Genomic DNA, 22,520 nt, shown 5'->3' on the forward strand with positions numbered 1-22,520 from the left:
GCACCGTTTCTGGGGGATCTACCATTTATAGCGTGGGCTGACACCCTGAACGTAGAGGCTTTGATGGGCAGACCCTCTCCTCCCCTCCCACAGGTGGTGGATTGGTTAATTACACAGGTGACTTAACTATATATAGACAACCCCTTCAGCTCAGGGAGTAGTCTGGTCTTAGATGTGCAAGCGTGATAAGCTGTGAGGATCATCTTAGCAGGTATGCATTTACTTAGTGGAATAGATTTAAATTTTTTAAATATTGGATAACAAGTTAGATGAATATCATCTCTCTTTCTTTCTTATTATATTATAGTACTTTGTATTTCATTTTTTATTTAGTTGGATCCGGAGAAACACCAGTACATGACTATCCTGCAATTATACTGCATACTGCTCAGGCTTTTCTACTCCACTGAATATGCTTTGAGCAAGGCTATATAGGATTGATGTTCTATAAGGATCTCTTTAAAAGATCTAAAGGCTATCCCTTAGGCTGAGGGTTTTTTCATCTTTAATAATAGGATTTTTATAACAGCTTACCTGTAAAATCCTTTTCTTTTGAGTTACATCACGGGACACAGAGTCTCAGTAATTACTGATGGGTTATATAGGGTATCACTAGGTGATTGGACACTGGCACACCCTAGACAGGAAGTTCAACCCCCTATATAATCCCCCCCCCCCCCCTTACTGGGAGTACCTCAGTTTTGTAGCAAAGCAATATAAGTGTATTAGAAGAGGGGAGGGACCTCTGTGTCCCGTGATGTACCTCAAAAGAAAAGGATTTTACAGGTAAGCTGTTATAGAAATCCTATTTTCTTTCTCGTACATCACGGGACACAGAGTCTCAGTAATTACTGATGGGATGTCCCAGAGCAACGCTATCTGAGGGAGGGGAACCACACAAAGTAGGGTGCAATCAGACCTGAGGACCTTGTACTGCTGCCTGCAGCACACTACGCCCAAAGGCAATATGCTCATGCCTTCTCACATCCACCTAATAAAATTTGGTGAATGTATGGACTGACAACCAGGTTGCGGTCTTGCAGATTTGAGCCATGGAGGCCTGGTGATGCACTGCCCACGAAGCACTAATAGCCCTAGTGGAGTGCACCTTGATCTGAAAAGGCGGAACTTTCTGCTTCAAACCATAAGCTTGAACAATTACTTGTCGAATCCATTTAGCAATGGTAGATTTCAACGCTGCCTGTCCTCTATTAGGACCTTCTGGCAATACAAAAAAAACATCCGTTTTGCGAACCTGAGAAGTCGCTTCCAGATAGGCTTTGACTGCTCTCACTACATCCAAAGAATGTAGTGACCTTTCTTCTGTAGAACAGGGATCTGGAAAAAAGGAAGGCAGAACAATATCTTGGTTTAGATGAAAACCTGAAACCACCTTCGGTAGAAAGCTAGGATGAGGGTGTAACACAACTCTATCCTTGTGCATTATTAGATATGGCTCTTTACAAGAAAGGGCCGTTAATTCTGATACTCTTCTGGCAGAAGAAATGGTGGAAGAGTCAAAGACTCCCCTACTGCCATTCTCACAATCCCTGCATACCAGGGTCTTCTGGGTCATGCCGGGGGCCACTAGGATTACCGACTTCCCTTCTTCCCTGATCCTGTGAAGCAGCCAGGGTAGCAGCTGAACTGGAGGAAATGCATAAATCAGTGAAAACTGATTCCACGGGGTCACTAGCGTATCTACTTCGAGTGCAAGAGGATCCCTTGTTCTCGCCACAAAGTTATCCAACTTCTTGTTGAACCTGGATGCCAGTAGATCTATGTCCGGCGTATCCCCTTAATTAGCATATGGCCAAAAAGACATCAGGATGTAGAGACCATTCTCCCGGCAACAACTGCTGACAGCTCAGAAAATCTGCCTGCCAGTTTTCCACTCCAGGAATGTAAACTGCAGATGGGCAAGGAACATGTTTCTCTGCCCAAGACAGAATATGGTCCACCTCCCTTTGGGCTGCGTGGCTTCTGGTGCCCCCTTGGTGATTGATATAGGCCACTGCTGTGTCATTGTCGGATTGTATCCTGACAGGAGCATTCTGCAACCTGGATGTCCAGGATATTAAAGCCAGACGTACTGCCCGAATCTCTAGGATATTTATGGGCAAGGTCTTCTTGGACTCAGACTTCCCCTGAACAGTGGTCTCTTCTAGAACTGCTCCCCAGCCCCATGCTCTGCGGGCATGTGACTAGGAGCCTCAGGTTCTGACCACAGCGACTTTGCACTCCCCTCTGATGAATTACCCCTCCTACAGGCAGACATAGTCCCAAGCACACAAAAAAAAGCAGAGGTACTAAACAAAATGCATCTACTGCTGAGCTTTAGTCTACCAATTACAAATATGCTGCTATAAATGCTCAGACTTGATGCTAAGTAAACGTGCCCCTTGGAAATGCCTGTATCCACACACCCATAAGCTTACATGCCCTTGTGTGCTCCGTGTCCCTTCCTCAGCCAACCAGATAATTCTAAAGTGTAAAGCCTTTAAGCAGTGAGCCCTGCGCCTGTGCCGCGTCTCACATGCACGCCGCTCCATGTGCACACCGGCGGCGTCTAAACCACGCCCCCGTGTTCCGGAATGCAGCCCCCCTTTTTTTTCAAAAGTCCCTTTCCCGCGCTCCATGCCGGGGGAGGGGGGGCGTCGGGTCTCAGCAGGGGGTCGAAGCAAAACCCCTTTGATGGCTGACAGAGCAGGAGAAAATAGCAATGCTGCCACATAAGCCCTTTGCTGACACTTGAGCACACAGGGGAAGCACAGAAAGTTGGAGCCAGGTATGTAACTTTACACCCTCTAGTGGCTAAACACAGGGAAGGCATCGCAAACTCACACCAGAAAGACCAAGTGAATATAAAAATATACATTCCTTGTAATCTTTCTGACTTACCTGATCCCGCCGCAGGACTGCTGGAAATTATCACAGACACATCCAGCCTTCACGGCCGGCCGGGTCATGCCAGACTTTCAAGGACCGGGTCCCCTTTTACGGGTCCACTCCATGGACCTGTACAGCACCCTGCCGGAAAAGGCTCTTGTTGTATCAACATGACCAAGGTGCCGGGTCCCAGGGTCCAGCTCCCAGAAGAGAAGAATTACAGGCACAAACCTTGTTTCTTCTTCCATGAGGCCCGGGTACCATCCATTTGGCTTTCAAGCACTTTAGATGGATCCGTTTGCACAGCTCCTTAATCCCGTCAGGGATTGTTTAGCGGAGCTCTCTTAGCACTTCATTAACCGTGACCAACACCTTAGACACTGGCGAAAAAACTGAGGAACTCCCTGTATGGGAGGGGTTATATAGGGAGGGGGACTTCCGGTTTCCTTTTTGGTTATACCAGTGTCCATTCACCTAAAGGTGGCCTATAACAATATAGTTATTATTATGGTGCTCTGTGTACCGTGATGTACGATAAAGAAAGGTAATTTTACTTACCATTTACTATGTGTTTTTGCATTACTCTTTTAGATTCATATAGCATCTTATTTATGAGATTATGCCCCTTTCCCTCTTCGTCCATGACAGGTGATCCCAGCGCACCCCCCTTGATTCACCCTGAAGGCTGGGAAGGCCTTTCTGTCTTTTTCCTTTGCTTCACATACTCACCACCTTTCATTGACTGACTTCCACTGTTTTTATCCCATTGCTGGCTGTGTGTTGACAATTTTTATCAAGGCATTTTAAGTACCCTTATCTTTGTCCCACCCAGACCATGTCATACATATGTGAATGATAATGAATGCTCTAATGTATGTTTTGTTTTAAAGAACATATGTACTACGATTGTTAAAACCTTTCCAAAAGAAAGATCTTTAAGGACTCTGAAACGCGTTGGAGATTGGTTTACATACATACATTTGTACTCACATTTAGTTGGTTTTTTGCCTTGTGGTCACAAACCACATTTTTCATGTCTTTTGTATGTATATTTTATACTGTTAATTTCTTTTAAATACTTTTTTGATACTAATAAATACAATATATTTAATACTATTATTCCAGACCTTTGCACATTCCTTGAGCCTAAAGTCACAATTTTTCTGAGAGGAGATTTCTTTCTCTATCCATACTAGGGATGTGGCCTTTTTATGCAGATACACACAACCTTGTCTATTTTATTTCAATGCGCTGTCCATTTATAACACAGTATTCTCATCTCATTGTTGCTCATTTACTTTTGGCGCTACACATTTTTCTTAAGATTATTTCTAAGTTTGGTATATTACTTATCCATGTCAGCTGCCGCCCCACCACAGCGCAGAGATACATCTCTTTTATATTTGACTATTAATTGCTATAGAAACACTAGAGGGAAATTTAATGTTATATCCTGCTATTTGGATTTTTTTTCTCTTACAGCAGGGTATCTTTAAGTATGGAACAACCTCACCATTCGAATTCTCAGATCGCAATTTTTTTTACACATCCAAAGTGAAGGAAAAAAAAACAACTCACTTTAGGACTAGTACACAGAAAAATGTAAATGATGTCATCCTGTCATTGTTTTGCCATAATTGCTAGTTTATAGCATAGGTACTGTCCTACTATACTGTAGTAACATTTCCCTAAATTGCATACAAAGGTTTGCCTTTACAGAGCAGTCTGGCGCAGGCGCATACCCAATAACCAAAATGTTTGGTTACTATAAAGAAAGTGTTTTAATGCCTCCACTTACAATATAGCGCCTTGAAAAAGTATTTATACCTCTCACAATTTTCCACATTTTCCATGTTACAACCAAAAGCGTAAATGTATTGTATTAGATTTTATGTGATAGACCAACACAAAGTTGCACATAATTGTGAAGTGGGAGGAAAATGATAAATGGTTCTCAATTTTTTTTTAATATATAAGTATCTAAAAAAGTGTGGCGTGCATTTGTATTCAGCCTCCCTGAGTCAATACTTTGTAGAACCACCTTTTGTTGCAATTACAACTGCAAGCATTAAAGGGTATGTCTCTACCAGCTTTGCACATCTAGAGAGTGAAATGTTTGCCCATTCTTCTTTGTTAAATAGCTCAAGCTCTGTCAGATTGGAGAAAGGACATCTGTGAACAGCAATTTTGAAGTCTTGCCACAGATTCTCAATTGGATTTAGGTCTGGACTTTGACTGGACCATTCTAATACATGAATATGCTTTGATCTAAACCATTCCATTGTAGCTCTGGCTGTATGTTTAGGGTCTTTGTCCTGCTGGAAGGTGAACCATTGTTCCAATCTTAAGTGTTTTGCAGACTTTAACATGCTTGCAGTGTCCCTCACATGGCTTCTCACAAACTGCAAACAGGACCTCTTATAGCTTTCTTTCAACAATAGCTTTCTTCTTGCCACTCTTCCATAAAAAGGCCAGATTTGTGGAGTGCATGACTAATAGTTGTCCTCTGGACAGATTCTCCCACCAGAGCTGTGGATCTCTGAAGCTCCTCCAGAGTTACCATGGGTTTCTTGGCTGCTTCTCTGATTAATGCTCCCTTTGCCCGGTCCGTCCGTTTAGGTGGATGGCCATGTCTTGGGAGGTTTGCGGTTAGGTCATACTCTTTCCATTTTCAGATGATGGATTGAACAGTGCTCCATGAGATGTTCACAGCTTGGGATATTTTTTATAACCTAACCCTGCTTTAAACTTCTCCACAACTTTATCCCTGACCTGTCTGGTGTGTTCCTTGGCCTTCATGATGCTATATAACAGATGCCAGACAGCGGACAACACAACGGAGGAAGATGGCAACAGAAGAACAGCAGCTTTTTAACTTTTTTAGCGGGTAACCGGCGGTGAGGAAGAAGACGATGGCGGGAAAGAAGGCATCAGGAAATACGGTAGTGGGAGGAGAAGACACTGGGAGAGACGGCGGCGGGAAGAGACGATGGTGGGAGAAGACAGAGCTATTAAAAGAGGAACTGTCAAAAACTGGCTCTTGGTGGGTTTTTTTTTACATTTCACTGCCTTTTTGGTGAATGGGTAGGGGTACGATGTAACCGATACCCATTCACATGGGGGGGGGGTGGGATCTGGGGGCCCCTCTTGTTAAAGGGGGCCTCTCAGATTCCGATAATACCCCCCACCCGCAGACCCTGACAACCACCGGCCAGGATTGTTGGGAAGAGGCCCTTGTCCCCATCAACATGGGGGCAAGGTGCTTAGGGGTGGGGGGCGCAGAGCCCCCCCTGCCCCAAAGCACCTATCGCCCATGTTGAGGGCATGCGGCCTGGTATGGTTCAAGAGGAGAAGGGGCGCTCGCTCGTCCCCTCCCTTTCCTGACCTGTTGGGCTGCATGCGCAGACAAGGGTCCGGTATAGATTTTGGGGGGGGTCCCACGTCATTTTTTAAAATTTTAACGTGGGAGGACCCCTTCGAATCCATACTAGACACGAAGGGTGCCTTTTTTTAGCGATTATTATTTTTTTTTTACATTCAGCTGTCAGAGGGGAACCCTGCTGACAGCTGATGACTCACCTGTTATTAAGGACGCGGCAGTCGGTTTTCTGGCCCCCTCATTAGCAACCAGCTATATACAGTGAAGAAAAAAAAGGGGTTGAAAAATGGATATCAGCGGATCGGATGTAAGTGGATTGTCCGTTAACATCCGTTTTTCGTCTGTTCCGTTTTTCTTCCGTCATAAAAAACTGAGCTTAGAGGAGACGGATATCAGCAGATGATCATCTGCTAACGTCCGCTATCCCATAGAGATACATGTATGTCTGTTTTTCATCCGTCAACGGATGGATGAAAGGGGCCTTAGACTTCAGCTTCCCCTCGAATGCACATCCCGCTGTGTTAGGCGTTCTCACAAAGCGAAAAGAAGTTTCTCATAAAGGTGGTGGGATGCCTGTAGGACATGTATTATGGAAGCCGAGGGATTTGTAGTTAAAATAGAAATCTCTTAATACTTTTTTTACAAAAGCATTTCAAATAAATGATATTGCATCCAGAACATAGCTAAAAAATGTAAGTACTATGAAACACACCACACTTGCTAGTAAATACAAAATTGGCTGTATAATGCAGAAAGACCACAAGAAAGAAATGCAAAGATTTACTGGAATATAATCTGGGTCAGCAATGCCCTTGACAATGAGAGTGAGTACCTAATCGCTTCATTCAAAATTCAATGCACTGATCAATCATTCCAGCGGCACTCTCTTGGGTTTAATTTAGAAATAATGAGCCATTTAGAAAAAGTTATACAATGTACAGAAAAGACTGTTTTTTCCAAGGTAAAAAAAAAGAAGCAGCATAACTTGGTGTCACAGCAGTTTGAAAACTTAGCTTATCTTTGTTTTACAATACAGCACATTATGTAGGAGACTGCTGAGTGTCGCCATAAAACTAAGCCAAATGTGTCTTCAGTATCTTTTATTGTCAGGCTGGTATTAGGACGGTTTCCTTTTTACATACCTGATGACATCGACTCTCCCAGTATTGCTTTGCAACGCTTGCAAACGACTTTGGTATTTTCCTTTGATTTCTGTAAGGCAGAAAAATGTCACTTAAATGTCACATTAAACCTTTAGAAAAAGAATGTATAATTTTTATATACCATCTCTGGAGGGCAGCCTGAACTTTATTTTGCTATTCCTTTAATGTTGACATTCAGGGACATCTGTCTTCTTGTGTGAGTACATGCCCAAACTTGCCAGATAACACTTACATATAAAAAAGTGCTTGTATGAAAATGTGGGTTTCATATACTGTCAGAAAAGTAGTTAAGGTCAATAGTACCAAAATCCTAAACAAGCCAGGAGACTTTGCAAAAACACTGAAGTTACCAGTTACGGTATTAAAAAAATAAGGTTGCTATTTGTCCCTGTTTCTTGGGGACAGTCCCTGGGAAATGGCTACCCCCAGGTTTGTAAATTTTGTCCTGAATGTCTTAAGTTTGTAGTGCTCAGGCTCTGAAAACTCAAAAATGGCAGCACTAAGGCACCCTGCATGGCGAATCATGCTGCTGCGCACACAATGCTCCAGCCATTCCATTACTTAATCCTGACCCCTGAACTCTGTGCGTTACTTAACAATGACCCATGAACTCTGTATGTTACTTAAAGTGTAAGTTTACCTTTACAGAAAATCTGTAAGGTGAACTTACACTGGACCCCATTCCCCCCAGTCCTGCTGAACCCATTAGGAGTCAAGAGGTTAGTCAGGAACTGACATAAGAGAGGAGGAGCAGTGATGTCATGATCTCAACATTGTCCAATGAGAGAATGCCTGGGAAAATGTTCTGAGAATTGCAGCAGTGCCAATCGACTCACTGTGGTCAGTTTGCAGTGGGGCAGTCGTTCAACACAGGACACAAATGACCGTGATCATCATTGTAGTAGGGACAACTATTAAAGTGATTTTCAACTTCCACAGAGGTATTTCAAGTACAAGAAATGCATAATTACATTAGTCACACCTGGACCCATGTAAGTATGCAAATAAGATCAAGCCTTGAGTACAGCTTTAAAGGATAAGTTCACCTTTAGGAGCATGTTACATGATACACCCATATTTGGGGTGTAACATGCTCCTATGCACCTGCTGTTGCCAGCGCTCCTCTCTGTGACCGCGAGGTCCCCGTAATCACTGTTACGTTATAAAAACAGCGGGTTTTCAGCGTTCCCCTTTACATCAAGGTTTGTACACTTCCTCCTTGCACTCTAATCCTGCAGACTCTAATGTAAAGGGGAACTCTGTGGAAGTTGGTATATATTAGCTTTTGCAAGTTTCCTAAGTCACGTTTGTTTTTTTTATTTATTGTATATACAATAAGTGAATTTCAATTGATATGATAAAAAAAGGGGAAAAAAAAAAACTTACTTTAAATCACAATCAGAAAATTCTATGAATTATTAACCAACTATACTTATTCATGTATATTTTGGCTGTTTTTGTGTTAGTGTGGATCAAACGTCCAATTCTCTAAAATAGCAGTATTCCAAAATAAGATGTTAAAAGCCTAATTCCTAAGCCTGTCTATGCACACCAAAAAAATATTATTACCTTCTGTCCTTTTTAGACAGACAAATCATCTGCCATGGTTGTGTAAAGTGGAACAAGAAAAGGAAGAATAAGGCAACAAAAGATAGACATTGAGCAAGGTTTGAGTATTACCAGATTGATGTCCCCTTTAATGCAACCTATCAAACAGTATTGAGGGCCACAAAGCAATGAAAAAAGTTGTTTGTTCCTTGTAGGTATGTGTGTTAATGAGAAGAAACTACTGTAGATTTACACTTTAATACACTTTAGTACACTTTTCTAACTAAAGGCCAAAAGGTCATTGCAATCCATCAAGAAACTCCTTCATCATTCTCTAGTTAAACAGATGAACAGAATGGTAGCAGCAGGGTTGACTATAAACGTTGACTCCTACAGTAAGATATAATCTTATGAAATGCAATATACTCAGAAAAAAATTAATAATCCACTTCAAGTCACTCACAAACCACAATTTGATAAGAGCACTTGAAAACAGTAGCTGAGAAAGATTAAAAAGCCCCCTGTCTGAAACAAACCTCATTTGAGATAATAAAGTTATACTGGGCAATATAAATGTACCAATTAGTTTATGTCATTAACACTAATAACTTACTGAGACATTAGCATCAACTGGATGAGAACCAGCTGACATCTCATTAGTCTCTCCAGGGGGGTCTGAGATATTTGCTTTATTCACCAAAAGGAATGTGTCTCCCAGAAAGCAATCGTTAACCTTGGGCAAGCATCGTCGATTGGCAAAGGGATCAGGGTGGCAGCACCATTCTTCAACCAAAGAGCTCCAGTTTTCAGTGGGCAAAGGAAGTACTCGGAGGAACTGCCTGGAATAGAATCAGGGAAATGCAGTCAACACTTCATCACACACAAAGAAACCATTATGAACCTAGTCAGCAGTAGACTAGGTATACTGATTAACGTAAAGTAAAGCACCTGATTTTTTTTTTTTGTTCAGAAAAATAAATCATATTATCAGTTGATTTTTCCATCAAACTTATTACATCGTATTGCTCCAGACCTTATGCTTATCTAAGGATTTTATTTTCATTGAGAATTCTTTTTTTTTATTTCCCACACATACAGTATGATATACATAAAGCCATGTAAAAAAAAAAAAAAAAAAAAATCTCCTGAAAATTGTAGACATTTTCAACATATTTGAACAGTCACAATCTAATTTAACAAAAATGCAGGCTTGCCACCTGAAAAAAAGTGCAATTACCACATTACTACATGTACCACCACTTCAAATCCATGAAATTAGAATCTGGTTTGGATTAAGTATCAGTGATTAGAACCTCCTTAGGGAGGTGGAGGCTATCATAAAACTTTAGATACTGGGGTCTTTTTTTTTTTTAATTGTTTGGTGCCAAGATCAGATAAAAGATTTTGGATGGTAAAAAGTCACACCGACTGTACGCAAATATGCGGCCCCAATGAAATGGGCTTTTTTCCGTGGGTCTGCATATCTGTGTATCTCCTTTTGTGCTGGGAGCACACCGCACGGCACGCTCCCAGCACAGAGACTGGGGTTTCACCGAAAGACCACAAATGCAATGTTGGATTGTCCTCACAGCCAGATATTCCATTCTGCCCTGTTTGCACTGCTGGGTCTCTCTGGATCCTATGCAAACAGTTCCCGGGGCAGACATGCCTGGTGCCTGCCACTGGGATGTGAGCATGCGAGATCTTGCAGTTTTACATAGTTACATAGTTACATAGTAGGTGAGGTTGAAAAAAAGACACAAGTCCATCAAGTCCAACCTATGTGTGTGATTATGTGTCAGTATTACATTACATATCCCTGTATGTTGCGGTCATTCAGGTGATTATCTAATAGTTTCTTGAAGCTATCAATGCTCCCCGCTGAGACCACCGCCTGTGGAAGGGAATTCCACATCCTTGCCGCTCTTACACTAAAGAACCCTCTACGTAGTTTAAGGTTAAACCTCTTTTCTTCTAATTGTAATGAGTGGCCACGAGTCTTATTAAACTCTCTTCTGTGAAAAAGTTTTATCCCTATTGTGGGGTCACCAGTACAGTATTTGTAAATTGAAATCATATCCCCTCTCAAGCGTCTCTTCTCCAGAGAGAATAAGTTCAGTGCTCGCAACCTTTCCTCATAACTAAGATCCTCCAGACCCTTTATTAGCTTTGTTGCCCTTCTTTGTACTCACTCCATTTCCAGTGCATCCCTCCTGAGGACTGGTGCCCAGAACTGGACAGCATACTCCAGGTGCGGCCGGACCAGAGTCTTGTAGAGCGGGAGAATTATCGTTTTATCTCTGGAGTTGATCCCCCTTTTAATGCATGCCAATATTCTGTTTGCTTTATTAGCAGCAGCTTGGCATTGCATGCCATTGCTGAGCCTATCATCTACTAGGACCCCCAGGTCCTTTTCCATCCTAGATTCCCCCAGAGGTTCTCTCCCCAGTGTATAGATTGCATTCATATTTTTGCCACCCAAATGCATTATTTTACATTTTTCTACATTGAACCTCATTTGCCATGTAGTCGCCCACCCCATTAATTTGTTCAGGTCTTTTTGCAAGATTTCCACATCCTGCGGAGAAGTTATTGCCCTGCTTAGCTTAGTATCGTCTGCAAATACAGAGATTGAACTGTTTATCCCATCCTCCAAGTCGTTTATGAACAAATTAAATAGGATTGGTCCCAGCACAGAACCCTGGGGAACCCCACTACCCACCCCTGACCATTCTGAGTACTCCCCATTTATCACCACCCTCTGAACACGCCCTTGTAGCCAGTTTTCAATCCATGTACTCACCCTATGGTCCATGCCAACGCACCTTATTTTGTACAGTAAACGTTTATGGGGAACTGTGTCAAATGCTTTTGCAAAATCCAGATACACCACGTCTACGGGCCTTCCTTTATCTAGATGGCAACTCACCTCCTCATAGAAGGTTAATAGATTGGTTTGGCAAGAACGATTCTTCATGAATCCATGCTGATTACTGCTAATGATATCATTCTTATTACTAAAATCTTGTATATAGTCCCTTATCATCCCCTCCAAGATTTTACATACTATTGATGTTAGGCTAACTGGTCTGTAATTCCCAGGGATGTTTTTTGGGCCCTTTTTAAATATTGGTGCTACATTGGCTTTTCTCCAATCAGCTGGTACCATTCCAGTCTGTAAAAATTAGGAACTGGCAATTAGGTCTGGCAATCACCTGACTGAGTTCCCTAAGTACCTTCGGATGCAATCCATCTGGTCCTGGTGATTTATTAATGTTAAGTTTCTCAAGTCTAATTTTAATTCCGTCCTCTGTTAACCATGTAGGTGCTTCCTGTGTTGTGTCATGAGGATAAACACTGCAGTTTTGGTTACTGAAGCCCCCCGATTCACTCGTGAAGACTGAGGAGAAGAATAAATTCAATACCTTTGCCATCTCCCCATCCTTTGTAACCAGATGTCCTTCCTCATTCTTTATGGGGCCAATATGGTCTGTCCTCCCTTTTTTACTGTTTACATACTTAAAGAATTTCTTGGGATTTTTTTTGCTCTCCTCCGCTATGTGTCTTTCATGTTCTATCTTAGCCGTCCTAATTGCACCCTTACATTTCTTATTGCATTCTTTATAAAGTCTGAATGCTGAGGATGATCCCTCAACCTTGTATTTTTTGAAGGCCTTCTCCTTTGCTTTTATATGCATTTTTACATTGGAGTTAAGCCATCCAGGATTTTTGTTCGCTCTTTTAAATTTATTACCCAGTGGGATACATTGGCTAATGCCCTTATTTAATATGCTCTTAAAGCAAACCCATCTCTCCTCCGTATTCTTTGTTCCTAATATTTTATCCCAATTTATGCCTTTTAGCAAGGTTTGTAGTTTAGGGAAGTTGGCTCTTTTGAAATTCAGTGTCTTTGTGTTCCCTTCATGTTTCCTATTTGAGTGATTTATACAGAGGCCAATTGACCTGTGATCATTGTTACCTAAATTGCCCCGTATTTCCACATCTGTGATCAGGTCTGTATTGTTGGTAATCAGTAGATCTAGTAATGTTTTATTTCTAGTTGGTGCGTCTACCATCTGACCCATAAAATTGTCCTGCAAGACATTAAGGAACTGGCGAGCCTTAAATGAATGCGCGGTTCCCTCCGCCCAGTCTATGTCTGGATAATTAAAATCCCCCATTATGATAACACTTCCCATCCTTGCTGCTAATCCAATTTGTGATAGGAGATCCGTCTCCACTTCCTCCCTCAGGTTAGGGGGCCTATAGCATACTCCCAGTATTATTTTCCCCTTAGCTTCATCCCTTTGGAGCTCTACCCATAAAGATTCCACCTCCTCCCTAGCTCCCTCAGTGATGTCATCTCTCACATTGACTTGTACATTATTCTTGATATATAGGCATACCCCTCCCCCTTTTTTACTCTCTCTATCCTTGCGGTATAGGGTATACCCTTGAATGTTTGCCAGCCAATCATGAGAGCTGTTGAACCAGGTCTCTGAAATTCCCACAAAATCCAAATCCTCCTTGTACAACAGTATCTCTAGTTCACCCATCTTGTCCGCCATGCTCCTGGCATTAGTGAACATGCCACATAGTTTAGACCGGTCGCATATTGTCCTCGTATTGGGTGTTTCAAGATTGCAACTAGGACTTGCTACTATACTCACCTTGTGTTTTTGTGCTTTGCTTAACCTACCACTAATGCCCCCAATACTACCCTCTGGAATATCTTCCGCGCTGGCTATCACTGTCTCTGGACCCTCCCCCCCATCGCCTAGTTTAAAAACCCCTCTAACTTTTTGGCCATCTTCATTCCCAGCAGATCTGCACCCTCCTCATTTAGGTGCAGTCCGTCCCTTCTATAGTACCGGTTACCGACTGAGAAGTCGGCCCAGTCCTCCAGGAACCCAAACCCCTCCTTACTACACCAGCTCTTCAGCCACTTGTTTACTTCCCTAATCTCCCTCTGCCTTTCTGGTGTGGCTCGATGTACCGGTAGTATTCCTGAGAACATTACCTTGGAGGTCCTTTTCCTCAATTTAGCACCTAAATCCCTAAAATCGTTCTTTAGGACACTCCATCTGCCTCTGACTTTGTCATTGGTGCCAACGTGCACCATGACAGCTGGGTCTTCCCCAGCCCCTCCCAGTAATCTGTCCACAAGATCCGTGATGTGCCGAACCCGAGCGTCCGGTAGACAACATACTGTTCGGCGCTTCAGGTCTTGGTTACAGATTGCCCTCTCTGTCCTTCTAAGAATTAAGTCCCCTACCACCAGAATCTGTATTTCCTTTCCCTTTGCTGCCCCCCCACTCTCACTGGAGGAGTTCTTCCCCTGGCAGCTAGGAGAGTCCCTCATCTCCAGCAGTGCTGGTCCCTGACTGGTTTCACCAATGTCACTCAATGGAGCGTACTTATTGGGATGCTCCAGTCCTGGATCGGCCTCTCTGGCACTTCCCCCTCTACCCCTCCTGACTGTCACCCATCTACTCTTTGCTAGTGCCTGCACCTCTGTCTCCACCCGCCTCTGTGCTGGCCCCTGCCGGCACCTGCCGTGTACGTTCCTGGCTCACCTTTAGTATGGAGGGACTTCTCAGTGCTGACAGTTGCTTCCCCAGATTCAGAACCTGGGCTTCCAGGGAAACAATGTGCTTACATTTTGCACAGCAGTATTTGCCCTCGATCGGATGATCAAGGAACGCATACATGCGGCAAGATGTACAAAGAGTCGCCTCTCCACACCCGCCGGGCATCGTACCTATTGAATATAGTGAGGATTTGGGGATTTTACCCTGTCCAAATTACCTAACAGCTAGCTTCCTGGCACTAATACTCAAGACAATACACAGGTACACAACAAGACAATACACAGGTGCACAACAAGACAATACACAGGTACTCACAGACCTACGTGCACTCGCAATACACAAGTATACAGTACACAATACACAAGTAATAACGATCCACACACACTACTCAGACAACACTCAGATACTCACACTACACAGGTACTATGACCCCTGTTTATAACCTTCTGTTTTGTAATTATTGGTCCCTCATGGTGATCCCTAACTTTTTTGAATTTATGCAATACATATTTTATTATTGTTGTCATACATTCCTAAACTGCAGGTATTTTATTTTATAGATATATGTATATGCATAAACCCCTGAAGAAGTGAGAATGAATTCATGAAATGCGCCATGGTAACAAAAGATGCAATTAAACATTTTAATAATTACATTAATCAAGGACTGATCTTTAACCACTAGATGACCAGCCGCCACAGTTATACTGCGGCAGGCTGGCTCACCTGGGCAAATCGCCGTAGGTATACGTTGGTCGCTTTAAGACCACTAGGGGCTGCGCGTGCCCGCGGCAACAGAGCCTATGCACGTACCCGGCACCCGCGATCGCTCCTGAGAGATACAGAACAGAGGTCTGTCAATGTAAATAGACAGATTTCTGTTCTGTCAGGGGTGAGGAAACACATCTGTTGTTCACACTAAGTATAAACAGCGATCGGTCGCCTCCTTCAGGCAGTCCCATCCCCCCACAGTTACAATCACTCCCTAAGACACACATTTAACCCCTTGATCGCCCAAGTGTTATCCCCTTCCCTGCCATTGACATTTATACAGTAATCAGTGGCTATTTTTAGCTCTGATCGCTGTACAAATGCCAATGGACCCAAAACAAGTGTCAAAAGTGTCCGATCTGTCCGCCACAATGTCACAGTCCCAATAAAAAAAACACAGATCGCCGCCATTACTAGTAAAAAAAACAAAAAAACCCCAAAAAAACAAAAATGCCATAAATCCCCTATTTTGTAGACGCTATGACTTTTACGCAAACCAATCAATATGTGCTTATTGTGATTTTTTTAACCAAAAAAAAAAAAAAAATTATATATATATCTATATATATATGAATATATATGAATACTTGTCAGCCTAAACTGAGGAAGAAATTAGTTTTTTTATATTTTTTTGGGAGATATTTATTATAGCAAAAAGTAAAAAATATTGCTTTTTTTTTCAAAATCGCCGCTTTATTTTTGTTTAACCACTTCAATACTGGGCATGTTCGCCCCTTTCCTTCCCAGGACAATTTTCAGCTTTCAGCGCTCTTGCACTTTCAATGAGAATTGCGTGGTCATGCAACACTGTACCCAAATGAAATTTTTATCATTTTGTTCACACAAATAGAGCTTTCTTTTGGTGGTATTTATTTTTTGCGATATAAGTGAAAAAAAGAGTGGAAATTTTGAAAAACAAATATATTTTCTACTTTCTGTTTTAAAAAAGATCCAATAAAATCTAATTTTGTCATAAATTGCCAAAATGTATTCTGCTACATGTCTTTGGTAAAAAAAAATCCTGTTAAACGTATAATAATTGGTTTGCGTGATCACGGACATATGTACGCAGATGATCATGTGCAGATGATCACGGACATGTGTGTGCAGATGATCACGGACATGTGTGTGCAGATGATCACGGACATGTGTGTGCAGATGATCACGGACATGTGTGTGCAGATGAGATGCAGATGTAAAAAACAGCTCATACTTACTGATCACAGGATGGCTGCAGCGATCTGCTCTCCTCTCCTCACTGACAACTTCCGTGTGAGGAGAGCCAATCGCCTAGCAACCAGCTCTCTATTTACATCACATGGCAGCTCTGATTGGACACAGCCGTCATATAATCAGGAGGGCCAATCACAGAGCCCTCCTCCTGATCGGAGGTGCGCTGTGTCCGGGTGACACGAGTGCATTGGGATCACGCCGCTTCACAGGCTCGCGCGCGTGAGCCCCCTCCTTCTGAGGGACGTTCCTGAATGTCCACTCAGAAGGAGGAAGCTCTCACTCGGCCATATATGTGCAGTGGCTGGGTGGGAGGTGGTTAAAGCGCAAAAAATAAAAAATTGCAGAGGTGATCAGATACCACCAAAAGAAAGCTCTATTTGTGGGGAAAAAAAAAAAAGACATCAATTTTGTTTGGGTACAACTTTGCACAACTGCGCAATTGTCATTTAAAGCAACGCAGTGCCATATCGGAAAAAATGGTCTGGTCAGGAAGGGGGCAAATCCTTCCGGGGCTGAAGTGGTTAAGTACTGTATTTAACTATGGATATGTACAGTATATCTGGGCCAATTTGCTTGGCAATATAGCACCAATTTCTGCTGACCCTTTGGTATCACATTTAATAAATCTTTACATTGTTGTTTTTACAATTGGTTGTGTAGAGCCTCACATAAAGTCCCACAGGCAAATTTCTGTATTTTTGTATGTAATATAGGGATGGAGGCGCATCACGGGGTACATCCAGCCACAATGAGAGATTTGGTTTACTAACACATGTCAAAGTTGCAAAATGTAAAAAAATTATTTTAAATCTTTGCACTGTAAGGAAAATTATTGCAAGTGGCAAACGCCCCTGCCCGACCCAGCAATTTGAAAGCTGAACTCCAGCTTTTGTTACACACTATATTGTTTGAGACAAGCTGGTCCAAACAAACTATGTCCCTCACGAACATGTGAGGCCGCTGGATGTGCTGTATAAACTGTATGTAGCTGAGGCTACAGCATACCATACTGTGTTCCAGGTTCCAGCCGAGACTGTCCCGTTTCATATCCAGAACACAATAGAGCCTGTCTGAGCGATGCTCAGCCATTCATAGAAAGTGATGTATTCTAGCAATGAATACAAAGCTTCATCTGATTGGCTAAGTCTGAGTCTGAGAAGCAGGCTGATGAGGTTACAACCTCCGACTTAGCCAATCAAAGGAAGCTTTGTATTAATTGCTAGAATACATCGCTCCCTATAAATATCTGAGCGTTGCTCACACAGACTTCTGGATATGAGAGACAGGAAGTCTCGGCTTGAACCCAAAACACAGTCCGGTATGCTGTAGCCTCAGCTACATACAGTTTATACAGCACATCCAGCGGCCTCACATGTTCGTGAGGGACTTTGAGCCAGCGTGTCCCAGACAAACTAATGTAAAGTGTAACAAAAGTTCAGCTTTAAAGCGGTTGTATATCCGCACACATTTTATTTAATTTTTTTTAAAACCTGTAAGGCAAAAGGAATACTGAGCTAGTATGCACCGCATACTAGCGCATTATGAAATACTTACCTTAGAACGAGGCGTTGGCAGCTGACACTGGTTACCGCCGAGGGAGCTGACATTTCCCCTCGGCGTGTCTTCCGGGTTTGTGGCTCTGGCGCTGTGAGTGGCCAGAGCCGCGATGTTGTCATGCATGGGGAAGACTTCTTTCCGCCAAGGTCCGGCAGCGGCCGCATGCAAAGTGAATATCTCCTAAACCATACAGATTTAGGAGATATTCATTTTACCTACAGGTAAGCCTTATTATAGGCTTACCTGTAGGTAAAAATTTTAAAAAAGGGTATACAACCACTTTAAGTAAAACTAAAAAAGCATAACTTTTTTTTGCTTTCAAAGAAAACCGTTTCTAATTTTTTGTGAATAAAATATGGGTTTATGAGACTTGCAAATGATTGCATTCTGTTTTTATGAAGATTTTACGTTTCCACTTTTTTGGAATTGGGGTTGTATTTATTATATAGTTTTCGGATTTTCTCAGACTTGCATATAAAATCTGTTTGTTTTAGATGTAAACATCAGGTTACTTTGAGTGAACATTTCTCAAACAAATGCTGTTGGAAACCTCTGCACAAGCTGTCTTCTAATACAATGGGAGAATAGATAATATTGTTGTATGTCAGGCCAGTATAAACGAGTCAGTTGGCATTCTGAACATTTTTAGCTGTTCCCATTGTTTTACATGGGTTCTGGTAAAAATACTGCACCCATGCAACAAAAGGACAACAATAGCTTGGCCTTTTCACATATTTGACCTACGGCATGTATGATACACCCATGTAATCTCGAGTTTGAGTTGGGAAAGGTTTTTACTCACAGAATATTAACGTAAAGGAAGTAGTTAGAGAGGGGACACATCCATGTGGGAATGGTGTAACTTTCTAAATAAAAAGCCAGGAATATAAGTTGAAAGGAGGCTCCATAACAATGAAAGAAGATCTATGCCAGAGGGGACTTTACAAGACCAAACAAGGAACTTCACTTGGGGATGATGCTAGCACTCTATTTCCTGCAATTGCTTGTACAGTAAAGCCTGAAACCTTGGTTGCCTACAGACATTGTGAAGCAACTATAACCTGAGTTAAGTGACCTTTATGTCGCGTACACACGTTCGGACTTTCCGCCAAAAAAACTGTGGATTTTTGTTCGAAGGTTGTTGGCTCAAACTTGTCTTGCATGCACACGGTCGCACAAATGTTGCCCAACAATTACGAACGTGGGAATGCGGTGACGTACAAGACATGCGACGAGCCGAGAAAAAGGAAGTTCAATAGCCAGTGCGGCTCCTTCTGCTTGATTCTGAGCATGCGTGAACTTTTGTGCGACGACGGACTTGTGTACACACGATCAGACTTTTATTGGCAGTTTTGTTGGCAGAAAATTTGAGAACCTGCTATAAAACTTTTGTTGGCGGAAAGTCTGTCAGCAAATGTTCGATGGAGCATACACACGGTCGGACTTTCCGACAACAAGCTCACATCCAACATTTCCCGTCGGAAAATCCGGCCGCGTGTACGTGGCATAGGAGTAGTCATATTTTATATAGACCATTGTTGATGCTCATTCGCTAGGTAGGCTGGGTAGCATGTGCACGTGTGTTGTATATTTGTAATACTTTGTATGTCTTGTATTGTTTTCCTACAATTATAAGTAGTTTGTATGTACAGCATGCTTATTTAGTAAAAGCACATAATATACCACACAGGTGTTAAGGCTTCTGTACTTTTACTGCAAAGTGACCTTAAAGTGTTTAACCCCAGCATTTCACATTCCTGATATGTCTGCTTTACCATGTACTTGTATGAAATAGTATCCTGTTTGGCTTGTACCGTTTCCTTTGTGTAAAATTCCTGGTGTTCCTGCCAGACCCTCTGCTTTCCTCTTAAAAATTTACCACACTAAGCAAGAGAGCACACCGTGGTCAGTTCTCTAGCTATGCTGGGAACTCTGTGTACTCTCCCCCAATGATCAGACTTGTCCTGACACACACACCCCTGCACAGCCTGTCACTGGGAAGATCGGTGTGCTGTTGCTTCACCTACCCTCAGCTCTTATGCAGCTGAGAATAGAGGGTATTATTAATATTATACAGGATTTATATAGCGCCAACAGTTTGCGCAGCGCTTTACAATGTAGGGAGACACTACACCAACAGTACAATTAAAAACAAGAGGGTTAGAGGAGCTCTGTTCCTGCGAGCTTACAATCTAAGCGGGAGGGGCTGGTGGAACAAAAGGTAGGGACTGTGAGGGATGAACTGATGAGAATAAATTCTCAGATTTTTTTAAGATTAATTCTAAAAAAAAAAAAAAAAAAAAAAAAAAAGATATTTGGAAGGTCTTTTTAATATCTATATTCTAAAATGAAGGCGTTGTTTTACAAGGTGATCATTTACAATCACTTTAGCAGACACAAAAAAACAAACAATCATGTGCTCTATACCCATGCACCGAATATATATCATCAAAATGCATACATCTATAAGTGATTGCACGATATTAGCCTGCATGGGAGGTGTGCCAGGAAAAAGTCTTTGCTGAAAAAAAAACTATTAGAGCAAGACTACAGTTTGCCATTAAACATTTAGGCAAAAAACAGGCCTTTGAGAACAACGTGCTGTGAATTTATGAATCAAATAGTGAGTTGTTTGGCCACAGTAACAGTATACATGTTTGGCCCAGAGAAGAACCTCATGCCTATTGTGAAACACAGGGGTGGAAATGTTATAATTTTGGGCTGCTTCAAGGGTCTGGATAACTACAAATTCTACATCATATCAAAGTTTGCTTTAATGAGAACGTGAGACCATCTGTCCAAAAGGTGAACCAGATCTTTCAACACAATAAGGATGAAAAGCAAACTATCAATCCAAGAAATAGCTTAAAAATAAGAAATTGAAGGTTATGGACTGGCCTAGGCAAAATTCTGATTTCAATCCCACTGAAATGCTTTGGAGGAGTTTAAAAGGGAGAGTTCAAGCAAGGAAACCTATAAACACGCAACTCAAGTAATTTTGCATGGAATAGTGGTAAACAAAATTCCCTGATTCAATGTCAGTGACTAGTGGGCAGTTATGAAAATTTGCATAGAAGTAATTTCTGTTAAACGGGGCAACACAAACTTCTGAGGTCAAAGTTGTACTTACTTTTTCCACAGCACATCATTACATTTATTACAATTCTTTTTAATTACTGAAAAGGGAAAATGCTTTATTCAAATATATTACCTTTATGTGTAGGCACTTTTTTAGTCTCTGTTATTGGTTTTTGTTATATACAGTGGGGACGGAAAGTATTCAGACCCCCTTAAATATTTTACTCTTTGTTATATTGCAGCAATTTGCTAAAATAATTTAAGTTAATTTTTTTTCCTCTTAAATGTACACACAGCACCCCATATTGACAGAAAAACACAGAATTGTTGACATTTTTGCAGATTTATTAAAAAAGAAAAACTGAAATATCACATGGTCCTAAGTATTCAGACCCTTTGCTCAGTATTTAGTAGAAGCACCCTTTTGGTCTAATACAGCCATGAATCTTTTTGGGAAAGATGCAACAAGTTTTTCATACCTGGATTTGGGCATCCTCTGCCATTCCTCCTTGCAGATCCTCTCCAGTTCTTTCAGGTTGGATGGTAAACGTTGGTGGCCAGCCATTTTTAGGTCTCTCCAGAGATAATTGGGTTTAAGTCAGGGCTCTGGCTGGGCCATTCAAGAACAGTCACGGAGTTGTTGTGAAGCCACTCCTTTGTTATTTTAGCTGTGTGCTTACGGTCATTGTCTTGTTGGAAGGTAAACCTTCAGCCCAGTCTGAGGTCCTGAGCACTCTGGAGAAGCTTTTCGTCCAGGATATCCCTGTACTTGGCCGCATTCATCTTTCCCTCGATTGCAACCAGTCGCCCTGTCCCTACAGCTGAAAAACACCCCCACAGCATGATGCTGCCACCACCATGCTTCACTGTTGGGACTGTATTGGACAGGTGATGAGCAGTGCCTGGGTTATCTCCACGCATACCGCTTAGAATTAGGCAAAAAAGTTCTATCTCGGTCTCATCAGACCAAAGAATCTTATTTCTCACCATCTTGGAGTCCTTCAGGTGTTTTTTAGCGAACTCCATGCGGGCGTTCATGTGTCTTGCACTGAGGAGAGGCTTCCATTAGGCCACTCTGCCACAAAGCCCCGACTGGTGGAGGGCCTGCAGTGATGGTGGACTCTACAACTTTCTTCCGACTGCATCTCTGGAGCTCAGCCACAGTGATCTTTGGGTTCTTCTTTACCTCTCTCACTAAGGCTCTTCTCCCCCGATAGCTCAGTTTGGCCGGACGGCCAGCTCTAGGAAGGGTTCTGGTCATCCCAAACGTCTTCCATTTAAGGATTATGGAGGTCACTTTGCTCTTGGGAA

The 22,520-nt window shown here is 42.2% G+C and overlaps 1 protein-coding gene across 2 annotated transcripts in view; it reads right to left on the bottom strand.

Annotated features, from left to right (window-relative positions):
* The window catches only part of UBE3D (ubiquitin protein ligase E3D), a 341,867-nt gene that overhangs the window by 155,189 nt on the left and 164,158 nt on the right, over window positions 1-22,520 (bottom strand). For both annotated transcript variants that reach the window (XM_073626864.1, XM_073626863.1), the window contains exons 4-5: window positions 9,593-9,818; window positions 7,411-7,480 (exon numbers count right to left, since the gene is read on the bottom strand). In XM_073626864.1, coding sequence (XP_073482965.1) covers window positions 7,411-7,480; window positions 9,593-9,818 — 296 coding nt within the window. The remainder of the gene's footprint in view (window positions 1-7,410; window positions 7,481-9,592; window positions 9,819-22,520) is intronic.

The sequence above is a fragment of the Aquarana catesbeiana genome, linkage group LG04, assembly GCF_042186555.1.
Source record: "Aquarana catesbeiana isolate 2022-GZ linkage group LG04, ASM4218655v1, whole genome shotgun sequence".
In the NCBI taxonomy this organism is placed as follows: domain Eukaryota; kingdom Metazoa; phylum Chordata; class Amphibia; order Anura; family Ranidae; genus Aquarana; species Aquarana catesbeiana.